This window comes from Lagopus leucura, unplaced genomic scaffold, assembly GCF_019238085.1.
Source record: "Lagopus leucura isolate 7727_CA_CO unplaced genomic scaffold, USGS_WTPT01 Super-Scaffold_100015, whole genome shotgun sequence".
Taxonomy (NCBI): domain Eukaryota; kingdom Metazoa; phylum Chordata; class Aves; order Galliformes; family Phasianidae; genus Lagopus; species Lagopus leucura.
In genome coordinates this window covers 5,203,333-5,215,819 of record NW_024962269.1, presented here as the reverse complement: position 1 = coordinate 5,215,819, position 12,487 = coordinate 5,203,333, and the positions used below count along the sequence as shown (strand labels likewise).

The 12,487-nt window shown below is 38.8% G+C and overlaps 1 protein-coding gene across 1 annotated transcript in view; it reads right to left on the bottom strand.

Moving 5' to 3' along the window:
- PRTG (protogenin) overlaps positions 1–12,487 on the bottom strand; it is an 80,654-nt gene that overhangs the window by 7,406 nt on the left and 60,761 nt on the right. The window contains exons 12-15 of the mRNA XM_042876079.1: positions 3,993–4,088; positions 3,382–3,568; positions 1,612–1,739; positions 676–846 (exon numbers count right to left, since the gene is read on the bottom strand). Coding sequence (XP_042732013.1) covers positions 676–846; positions 1,612–1,739; positions 3,382–3,568; positions 3,993–4,088 — 582 coding nt within the window. The remainder of the gene's footprint in view (positions 1–675; positions 847–1,611; positions 1,740–3,381; positions 3,569–3,992; positions 4,089–12,487) is intronic.

The window sequence follows — 12,487 nt, the reverse complement described above, 5'->3', positions numbered from 1 at the left end:
ATCAAAATATTATTCTGGAAAGTACCTATAAAACATAAATCTATATGTGATCACAAGCATATGACTACAGATCATATTACATATGAACATATTCATATTACATAATTCATATAATTATTCATTACATATGAACAGTTCATATTACTATCGCCATACCTGAAATACTGATAAGTCAGCTAGCTGGATTTCAGCATTTCAAGAGAGCCAGAGAGTTAAATTCAATTTGCACAGCTATTTACTAGGAGTAGGGTAAAGTTCACTAAGCAAACTCAGTTTAGTGGATTGGCAGTGATCAGAAGAAACATATAAACCCACACAGCCGCATTTAAAAATGTACTCCTGAAAGGCAAGGCATCTTAGAGACTTTAGATTTGAAAGAATACTTTCACAAAGCAGAACCATCATGATCACTTATCAAAGAACCGTGATGATTTATGACATGTGCACACACTAAGCTCCAAAGCAACACAGACAACCCCACTCTCCTCACCTTCTGAGGTATTAACTGGTTCTTAGCATGTTTTTATCATAACTCTTGGAATAATTCTAAACTAATTATAACTTTTATCTGAACATTTATATTCTAACTGTAGTCCATGGGGTTTGAAAGTTAAGAAGCATTCTATGAGTAGCATCACTGTCAGTCCAGGTCATACACTTCTGATTTTAATTTACCTTCTCTGTGCAACACTTGCCATTCCCCAGCAATCCAAGACTTCCTGGATGCATATAAGATAGTGTATCGTGTAACAACTGTTTCAGGACCATCGGGTGGCTTCCAGGAAACCAAAGCTGTATCATCTTCTATCAAAGTCACCTTCACTCCTACTGGAGGGCCAGATGGTGCTGTGAGAACAGTAACACAGTACTATTAGACTAACTTAATTTACATGCAGTTAAACTGCTGTGCAGACCCAATGGCTATTGCTGTATCCCAGATAACACAGAAACAAATACATATTCACTGCTCCTCAACAGAAAGTCTCCTGTTAACTCTGACCTGGCCAAGAGCTTAAATTTTTTAAAACAAGTTCCACATTTTTTTGCTTTACTCCAAAATAAAACAGTAACTGACAATGCAAAAAATCCCCTGCAAACAGGTACATTCCAAACACGCTCAGAATGTGAAACTCAGTTATACTGAAAACGTGCAGCTGAAGTGTTCAATTTTCACTCCTCAAACTGGAAGGTAAGCAAAACTAACAGCCAGAGAACTAGAAACAATGATGCACATGGAATTGTATTACAGCTCCTAAAACTGATGGATTTTAAAATATGCTTTCACAATACCTATAAATGGACCATAGCTCTTCAATACATATTTTAAATTTTTTATTGAAGTTATCCCAGTGTTGCTAATGGTGTACACATACCACATTTTATTTAAAACTGGTTGCTGATTTAAGACAGATTTGAAAAATAATTTCGTAGTTTGAAAAAACTGACTTTCCAGAGAGCATCCTTTTATTTTTCACTGAGAACAGCATTATCTGTATATTAGAATCCAGTCTCTCTCTCTCCCACATATAGCTTCAAATTAATGAGCAGTTTTTCAGGTCATTTGGTGTACTGAACTTTTCAAAACCTTGTGTCCTCTCTTAGTGCCCTCACCTTCTGGAAGAGTAGTATGATAGACTACTGGACTCCAGGGACTAGAGAGCTGGTCCACGTGCAACCGAACTGCAAATTCATACATGGTTTTTGGTTCAAGGCCTTGAACTAACATGTGAGTCTCCGACCTGTATACAGATAAAATAAGAGAAATACAGCAGCATGAAATGACTTGCAGATCCAGATCTCAAAGGATATTTCTTAGCCACTTTGAGTAGATACCCACTGTCAGCTTCATACAGGACAGACCAGTTAAGTTCAGACATGAGGTCCATCCGCACTGTCTAGCTGAAAAGATAATTGTACCAACCCTGGAGTTCTCTAGAAGACATTATGTTTGCCATTGATTAAGTTTTTATATAGGTTGTTTGGATTCACCGATTCACAAGTAAGGGAAGAGCATCATGGCCCAGACTTGCCAGCAGGTATCCTAACTCCAGCTCTTTCCATATCTGTTCATACAACACTGCTTTAAACTGCAGTAACACAAACTACAGCCACAGTTGAAAAGCCACGTGTTCTTGGTTCTATTATCTGTTCTTGGTTCTACGTCTCAGATCACAGTAAAGCACAGCCTAATGCATGCAATTCCCCTTTACATTTATGGCCTCTATCACCCCCATGTTAAGGAGATCTCTACGGAACATGAATCTCCCCTACTCATATTGTAGTCATTCATATCGATTTTAATATTTATTGCATTAATTATAATATTGCAACTTACTATTTGATCACAATGCGCTATAGACAGTCTGCTTTATTTTGATTCTGGGAAAAACAATTGTTTCACACATACTAGGGTTAATTCAGCATGATAATACCTACATTGAGATTGAATCTCAAGATGATATTACGAAATAGATCTCACTTTATTAAATCTGATTTAGTATTTTCATCTTCAGGGGCGCAAGGTCAGTCACCAGTACTTGAAGTTGTTGTGATTTTCATCCTATCACAACAGCAGTAATTGATGCTATGCTCCACGTTACATAGCAAGAGTTTTACACGTGAATATACCGTATCTACTTGTTAACTCAGGAGTTAACAGCAGAGAATGTAATCTTTGAAGAGAAAACCATCCATATTAGAATGGAAGCTATCTCTTAACACAACATTTATCTTCTTTAAAAGGCTTGAGCAAATTGAAGTATTGAGGAAGCTACGCATACATTCTCTCAACAGCACCATGACCACCACTGCAAGCAGTCACAGCAGACCAAAGTCTTCTACTCCCATACTACCTGGACACAGAGTTGAACACTGAGCTCAGGCAGAATTTCTTCTGTGTCCTACTGCTCTGTGATACGTGCACTGCTTCTCTGAAAACCAAGCTGTAAGTCCTGCTCAGCTTTCTCCTGATGCCATGTATTTAGGACCATGGTATGCTCAGCCCATCAAAACTCAAGAGTTCTTGTTTCCAGTCTTAATATCAGACACTGCACGCAGGCCCATTTTTGAACAGAGATGCCACCCATAAAATAAATAATCACTTTGGTTGAAGAAGAGCTTAACAAAAAATTCAACTTAGCTAAACAAAGCTGTTAAAAATTCAAGAGCTTGTCCAGTGATGGATGACAGGTCCATCAGAAAACTAAGGTGTTCTACAGTCACATCTATATAACCAAAGAAACAGAACTCTCAGCCACCTGGAAAATCACACAAGTTCTTTGTAGCAACTTGTATCTTTCTCAAAGGAAATTAAAAGAGGGCAGAAAGACTGGAAACTGGATCCAGAAATGAGAACTCAAGATGCAACAGCACTGCACTTACGTTTGAAGGTACAGAACCAGAGATGCATTCTGCAGTCCTACTGGGTTGCAGCGGATTGTGTAATTAATGACCTGTGCAGATGTAAAGGCAGGTTTTCCCCAGTGAAGGTAGATAGAAGATGAAGTGTTAGCTTTAGCATAGAGATGGTGAGGGGGTGGCGGTGGTGGCACCATGCGATCACGGACAGCTTTTTAAAAGGAAAAAGAAGCATAAATTATTTAATGAACCATATACAGATACTGGTAAGGTTAAGAGACAGGACCGAACCCACAGGTTTAGATTCAAATCTGTTCCTACTCAGTATTATTACCTCTTATTCAGACCCAGGAATCTGTTCAAGCTACTGAACTGGTACATGATATATCACTGGTTAGATGACACAGACAACGCAACAGGGAAGGAAAATGCATCTGGTAGCTTATCTTGTTTTCTTAGCTGAAGCTTGTAGAAACAGGAGAATGTTTCTGACTAGGACAGTACTTATCATAGACAGGATCTTTCTGTCTGTCTATTTTACACTGAATTGTTACTTACGGGTTAAAATTACAAGCTGCTAGGATCCTGAAACAGCTCAGATTTTAATAAATACTTCATGCACCTACAACACTTACAGACACATCCTGGAGTGCTGACTGTTTGGTCTGCTTGATAACCCTCTTCCATATTGTTATATGCCAGCAGCCTTACATGATACTTTCTTCTAGGATCTGCACAAACAGAAAATGAATCATTAGATTTAAGTATAAAATAGGGATTTTCAGGTAGTGAGATAATTTGAATGTTCTGCACATTCATTTCAAAATTTGACTGCTACAACCTGTGGACTGATAAACAGGGTGGATGTGTGGATGAACGCCTTTTCTCACCCAGTCCTGTGAATTTTCATCAATTTTTTGTCTAGACTGTACTGGGAGATCAGTCACATATACCAGTCTTGCTCCCAATAACCTGAAACAGAATTTCCTAATAGATATCAGTAGGAAGAAGATAAATATCACATTTCTAGTTTAAACAAACCCACACCTTCACAGCTACAGCACTAAATTTTTTAAAAATAGTATTATGTAACATATTGAAAATGTTTTCTGTGAATTTCAGAGATCTGTTGAAACAAATAGCATGAGGTCCACAGAAACCAACATTTATTTCTGGATAAACAGGCTGGAATGAAGCAGAGCGACAAAGACAAACACAGAAAGACTGGTTCCAGCAACGAAGTGGGAGAACTTTTGGTTCAGGCTTCCTAGAGGATATATAATACCATGAAACAAGTCACTGTCAATAATGCCTTTCACTTAAAACTACCACTTCCACGTGTTTTCCTGAAAGCTGACTCTGTCATACACACAAGGTCACTGTTCCTGGCTTGAATGGTCTCCCTGCTTGCCTTTCTCTAGCCATGTCTTTGGGTCCTCATATTACAGTTTGCTGCTGCTCTGGCCATGTCTGTGGGTTCTCACATTGCAGTTTCTGCTCCTCTCTGTTTTGTTAATGATACACCGGCCTTGATCCAAATAAGTAAGCAGTACAAATAAAAATAAAACACTACAAAGGATTGTAAAAATATATAAAATACTGCAGAGTTAAGAAGTGGATCTTCAGCTTTTCATAGCTACAAGTTCAAAGCACCACAACAGCTGTGCTACCAGAGCCAGCTTCTCTGCAGCCTACCCCCTGGACATTTGTTAACAAATCTCACCTGTAGAATGGATGATTTCCAAAGCAGTAGTGCAAATGAGCTCTTCTGGCTTCAGCTAAACTTTAAAATAGCAGTGATACACATATAATTTTCCCCTTCCTTTGTTACAGCTACTGAAAGTACTTCTTTCCATTAATATTCTAAGAAGGTCTGGACAGATGCTATATAACTGTCCCAGTGTCCATAACAGTACCCCTTTTCAAAATAAGCTCTCCTTTTTCTCTTTTTACCTGAGATCTGACATGGCCTCTCTCGTGAAATAAACAGGAATGCAGCTCCCTGGTATTTTTTCACCACAAATAGGACTTTTGCTTACATCAGACCGTTAGCTCCCTCTGCAGTCTCCGCATCAGCATTGCAATCAACAAATCTCTAATCCTATACACATAGCAGTGACTTCAGAGTAACGCATTTTGTAAAATGTTTTCATGCTTTTTGTCTTTTTGTGATGTAGTTACTAACATCAGTTTTAATATCACTGGATACATTTTACATTTAGATTTATTTTAAAATACTATTTTATCGAAATCTAAGTACAAGTGGTAATAAAAAAGGGGATCTTAAAACTGGATTTACTCCTTTGATGTTTTTAATGTTAACAGGAGAATAAGCAAGAAAAGCCTATTCCCATTTTTCAAATAAACTTCCATGTTACAAGAAAACAATATAAATAGAAATATGTCATTAAAAGAAAAAAAACTAGAGTAAAATTGTCATTTGCTTTTTACTTTCTTTTCAGATTATAATGTCAGTCTAACAGTAGATAAAGTCATTTACTCCAAGTCAACAAAATCACAATCACATAGAAGAAAACCAGAATTATATACCTCTTTAGGCTTCCTACTTAACCTGTGGTAGGAATGCATGTATTTACCACATAACTGAGGGCAGCAGAGGGGCCATCTGACAAAACTGTATCTGGCATGGAAGTGTGGATGAAGCAAAGGGGTGGCATTGAATTTCTCCATGTAGAAAAAATGGCACCCCCTGACATTTCTCAACACCTGCTGAACATTTATGGAGACCAAACAGCAGACATGAGCACAGTGAGGCAGTGGGTGCTGTGTTTCAGCAGTGGGGACAGCGATGTGAAAGACAAACCAAGTTTCGGATTGCTACGCACAACTGTTACACTGAGAAATGAAGAGCGTCTACATCAGCTCATCTGCACAAATCAGCAGATTACCACCAGAGAACTGCCTGTGAAGACGAATGTCAGATTTAATGCATTAGAAACAAGGGTGACAATGTTGGAATATTGCAAAGTTTGTGCCAGATGGGTCCCACAGATGCTATGCAGGAGTATGCAAGTTTGTCAGGACCAATATGAGGCTCAAGGTGACAGTTTTCTGGATTGTATCATTACCAGTGACAAGATGTGGTGTCACCACTACAAGCTGGAGTCAAAACAGCAGTCTGGGAAATGGCAACATATGATCTGGCCATTGAAGAAAAAGTTCAAGACACAGCCATCAGCAGGTAAAGTGATGTGCACTGTCTTTCAGGACAGGAAAGGGGTGATTCTTCTTGATTTCTTGGAACCCGGTCAAGACATCAGCTCTTATCATTTCATCAGGATGACGACTAAGCTGAAAGCTCGAATTTACAGAGTCAGGCCAGAGAAAGGGATAACTTTCCTCCTGTAACACAGTAACACCAGGTCCCGTATCAGTTTGAAGACGGTGGAGCACGTTGCCAGTCTTGGCTGGGCTTCCCTACCGCACCCACTGTGCAGTCCAGGTTTGGTACCTTTTGACTACCACCTGTTCAGGCCAATGAAAAGTGGACTGTGTGGGCAACAACAACAACAACTTCCTAGCATCAACACCGTCACAAAAGCTGTGGAACAGTGGGTCACCTCCGCTGGTGCAGATTTTCATGATTGCAGCATGCAGGCTCTTGTTCATCGCTGGCAAAAATGCACAGCTAATGGCGCTGACTGCGTTGTAAAACAGTATTTTGTGGTTGGGAATTTTCTCTATCAAATAGTGTTATTGTGCTCTTTGTAGCTGTTATAATTTCCAGGGAAATAAGTAGAAGGCATTACTTTTGGAGCAACCCATGCAATAATCTACTTTCCCATCCGTTCGCAGAAGAAACTTCAGCTCCAGTACTATTTAGCAGATCCCTGAAGAGATTCCATGTCGACAGGTGGCACCCAACCAGCCCAGGGTCACACAGTCTGTACCTTTTTCTCTACAAGTTCCTGCAGCAGAGACCCCTGCTGCATTTCCGCAAGAGGCGAGATGACAGACACAGCAATTTATCATCCTGCTGAGCACCTTCAAAAACTCCATGCCTTTTGAAAGTGGTCACCCAGAACTGATCGTCTTCACTGTGAAGTGAAGAATAGCTGAGGTCTGGTGCCCTGCTGAGCTGAATGAGGAGTCTGTGAGGTCTGTTTATCCTCACTGCTTTTTTTTTCTTTTTTAACCTGAATTCCTCATTAACGCTTGACTGGGGAGAAGAAAAATGGGAAATGGAAAAAAGGGGAAATTTTAACTCCCACAGAAAAAAAAAAAAAAAGAATTAAAATGTTTTCAAGAAAAAAAAGCACATTTTTGAATCAGTGGATTTTTTTTTTTTTTTACTAATGCCACACATTTTAAGAAAAGCCCAACACTGAATATCAACTCATCTTACTTTTGTGTAGTGCAAGAAGTTTCAAAAAGAATTATCTTCATAAAGAAGAACTTGTTTTAAAAAAATGAAGTCTTTCAGCTAGCCTGTGGCATCTAAAATCCAAGGTTATTTCCACTTCTTACACAGTACATCATGGCTCAGCTGGCAGCAAGACCAGTTTAATCCAAAAGTGATGTGCCACAATTTTTAAGCTGTCATACTTTACTGTTTCTATGGCTGAAAAAATAATCTGCTTGTATCTGTAACTGAAACAGTAACTGAGCTGGGCTGCATTAGGTAGCAGCCAAGTAGAGCCTACAGCAAACAGAAGAGAAGCCTACAAAAGAATTCTAAAACAGCATATCAAGCAGCTGATACAAAACTTGCTTCGCAGATCACATGCATAACATTAGTGAAGACCAAACCATCTGGTAAGATGTTCCTCTCTGTTGATCATAGCTTCACTATGTGCAAAATGAGATAACTAATAGCCAAAAGTCTACCTCAAGTTCCAAGAAATAGTTGTGTACAATATGTTTTATGGAAAATACTTCATGTCTGAAGTAGCTTCTGTTTTGAATGTTATTAACAACTGCTAGTTTTCTTCACAGGCTCATGATGTGATTTACTCCTTATCAGCAATCCCCAAAAAGCTTGGCACAAACACTTCCACCTGGCAATTCATCAACTGGATCAAACATTCAAAGCCAGACACATCCTTAGAGAGAAAACAAACTTCAGAAGGTTCCTCCTCTTTAACCAACATAGGTATCCTAACAGCTTACACATACATCATTGATAAAAGTCTGCAGGTGGCGTGGCCACCTATGGGGCTGACAGTCTCAAATTCACCATGTGCCATCCGTGTACATCACACAGCAACAGGAGGCTGAGCTCAGAAGTCAGGGAAGTGAACACCGAGGCCATCATTCATGCTCATAATGGACCCAGAAGTAACACTTCCTTCTACAGATGATCACTGCTACTGAGGAACAAAACAGGCACAGTGATTCTCACCAGCCATCCAACACAAAATTCAATTCAAGTAAAACAAATGAAGGAATAAATAAAAGCCCCTCACATTAAGATTTCACCTCTGCGTCTTCAACATGCTTACACAAACAGCCTGGTAACACGGAGCCATTTCATTTAATTCTCTTGCATTTGCAATTGTCAGCATTTGTGCAGTGGCTGAACAGTTGTTCCCAGAGCTGAGGAGAACAGGAGCAATTCTGTAGTCTATTTAGTGGCTGGATGATGTTTAGTTAATTTGTCCTGCTGAAAGTGTTTGTTTTGCTTATTTGTTTCTGTTTTGTTTTGAATGCTGCTGGCTATATTAAGTTGCTGTAAAATTGTCACAGAACCTACAGCCTTTTTACAGGCATTTTTATTGTTATTACTGAAATCAGCTGGTGAAAAGGACACAAAAAAACCACTGTTTGTACACATCAAGAGGCCAACACTGACACCAGTATAAACATACTAGAGTTCATAGACTTCATTACAGGAATGCCTCTGAAGTACACAGAGACTGTATTTAAAAGACATTGGAGACTGGATGTGACAGCTTCGCACAGCACAGTAAGATCTGCCTTGTCTCCTGCTTCATATAATCAAAACCTGTCAGTATTTAGAACACATGAATAATAAGATCAGCCATGTATCTTTGGAAATAATAACCCTAGAGGAATTGGAAAAAGCTAAATATGCCTTACGATGATTAATTAAAAAACATCAAAATAGATATAGTCCCAAACATCACTGCTTTATTTTATTTATTTTTTTTAATGTAGGAGCAGCCTCATTTTCCTACAGCAGTGTTTGTAGCTAGCTCACTGCTCCCTAGTGCTGCTCCTCTGGAATCCCGTATCCCATTGTTCACTCTCCCATAAAAATCTGCAGGCTCAGCCCTGATACTTCTTTCAGCAGAAGGACACACGGGGGAGCCTTCCTGTTTTGCAAATCCATGGACTGGTTCTACACCTACAGTAGAACTACGGCAAAGCTAAGACTGCAAGCATGAGTGAAAATACACTGAACTAGCATTTAAAACACAGATTGTGACTTGGAGAAAAACAAACATTACAGTAGCTGAGGTCTGGCAGAGTTTGAATGACACCTCTATTTCCTTGTACTGTATCACTGAGATTTGATCCTAGATATTATGCTTAGTATTCTGGAGAGCAGATAGGAAATTCAGAGTGGTTATGTGTGTTAGTGCTGTGAAAATAGTTCCAGCAAGACAAATATTACAGTGAACTCAGAACAAGTCATTTCATTTCCTATGATTGAGGGAGCTTCAGTTGCAGTAAATTGATAGAAGCTGCAAAAACATCATGAAGAACTGAAATTTAATTTCATTGTGTTTCTGTTGCTCTACAGCAACAGATGTAGAGAATGTTATATTGCATGTACATGTTATATATGCATGTTATATTGCAACATGTCAGTTATTTACTATTTACTTCTGCCGTTAGCCTGGCTGCTATGTAAAATTTATTTCATTTTTTTCAGTAAGTTGAAGTTGCTACTATAAAGCAGCACTCACAAGTATTCATACGCATTTTTTTCCTCATTTTCCTTCCCAAAACTTAAAATTTTAGTATGTCCCAATTATATTCCTATTTATCAGTTAGATACATTTTAAGCATATAGCCAATTTCCAAAGTTTCGGGAAATACAAATGGCCTAATAAACAGTTGTAGGCAAAAGCAACTACAAGTAAGAGATACAGCACCTCCTCATGCCAGAACTAGTTTTAGTCTATGTAGGTGTATTAAATTCCATGCAATTTCACAAATAAGGGGAATTTAATTCTTCCAAAATAATGACACAAATACACACTTAAAAACAAACAAATAAACAAAGGCAATAAATGGTTCTTCTATTAACCCTTACTGGCCTCTGAAATATGAAAACCTAGGTTTGCTAAGAAGACCACTAGAGCAGCTAGAATTATTTGCAGGAAAAGGGAAAAAAGGTCCTCTGTTTGGAAGACATTTCCCTAATGACAAAGGTGAGGGGAGAGGAAGGAACGTCTCTCTCCAACCAATGTTTCAGTTCCATCTGGTAGAGTCATATCTCATTACTGCCAGATGGTGTCCTCATGCACTTCCAATGAACACAGCTGGAAAAACCAGAGGTATCAAAGATTAAATGCCTTTATTAGCAGTTAAATAACTGAAAGAAGAAAAATGTGCTTCTAATCACTTTGCAGCTGGTGAAATACTTTTTTTTTTAATGCAACTACCTCATTCTGAAGTTATCAAGTCTGTACAGACCAAACTTTTAGTGAAAGTCACTAAGAACAATAAAGTCACTTCCATATTCACAGTGCAACAAAAACATCCATTCTCAAGACATTCTATTGTATAATTAAACCTCTCTCAGCTTAAAGGACGCTAAGAAAACAACCAATCAAAAATCCTAATCCATATATAATTCCATCCTCTCTCCCCAAAATAACACAGAAAGATGTAGTGCTGAATACATTTTACCATTATCTTCAAGTAGGTTCTCTGCAGAAGACCACACTGTGCCTATGCCATTCAGATTTTCATAGTTTTCATACAATTTAGTATGTTAGTATTTTTTTCATAGTTTTCATACAATTCTTCCATTCCAAATAAATCTATGGCAGTAAAGACAGGTATAAAACATGAAACAGCAGGTTCCATCACTACATTGACAGATACAGCTCTGTAACACTCCTGATTTAGAAGCATTCATTTGGAATTCCACATTAGCTTCACATGTATGTACTGTTACCCAAAACATGTCCAGTGTGTACAAACAGCCAAAATTTTGGTGTTCTGGCAAATGCTTCGTAGAAAGCATCTGTTTACAGGTTAGTTAGTCAAGGTTACAAGAGAGTGCAATACTGCAACCCCTAAAAGCCCTGCCATTGTTTCCTTCAGCTGCTGCATGTTTGTGAAGCTCTGAAGGCCTTGAAAGGAGGCAGAGCAGAGCCAACAGGTCAGGGCTAGATAAAATTAAGAAAGAATCCGAGGTCAGACCATGAAAGAACCCCACCACCACCCTCACCCCCCTTTTCAACCCTCCAGAACAGCGAGTCCACCTCCAGGAACCTTTCATTCAATCCTGATAAGAAGAGACAGCAATCCACAATCTGGATTTCAGACTTTTAAAATCCTTTTTGGGGAGAGGAAAAGATAAGGAAGCCCAAAGAAAATGGATGTTTTACTGCCATTTACTGTTGACTCATTAAGCCTAGATACTGAGCGCACTTTCATACCTTGCTTTGAACATCCCCGTTCTCAGCACTTTAAAAGCAAAATACCGACAGAAACAGAAGTATTTGGGGCTTTGCTCTTGTTTCCAAAAGAATTAGGACTGCATAGAATTTCTAGGAAGAAGAGTTGAGCTTCGTGCTTCATGTCCTGAGTTGGGTTTAGTAAGTAGAAACCTAGAAACAATCACTTAAGCCACATTCAGTATGGTGGTTCTAACAGCTGGGGAAGGCAAATATTTTTGTTTTATACATATAGGCAACATTTTAAATATTATCTTCTTCCTTTCAGTCTAAACTACCAAAACAGCACTTTACCAGGCAGGCTGAAAAAAAAAAAAAAAAAAAAAAAAAAAAAAAAAGGTTGTTCTAAGGACAAAACCTCTGTGGCCAAATGTCCATTTTTAATTTAATCTTTTGTGCTGCTGGATTTTTTGTGCAACCCACAGGTCCATTGTTGGGTAGTGGTCCGGCTGGATAGCTCATTGGTCTGGCTTTCCAGGGTGACTGCGCTGCCCCCAAGCCCATCCCTCCAA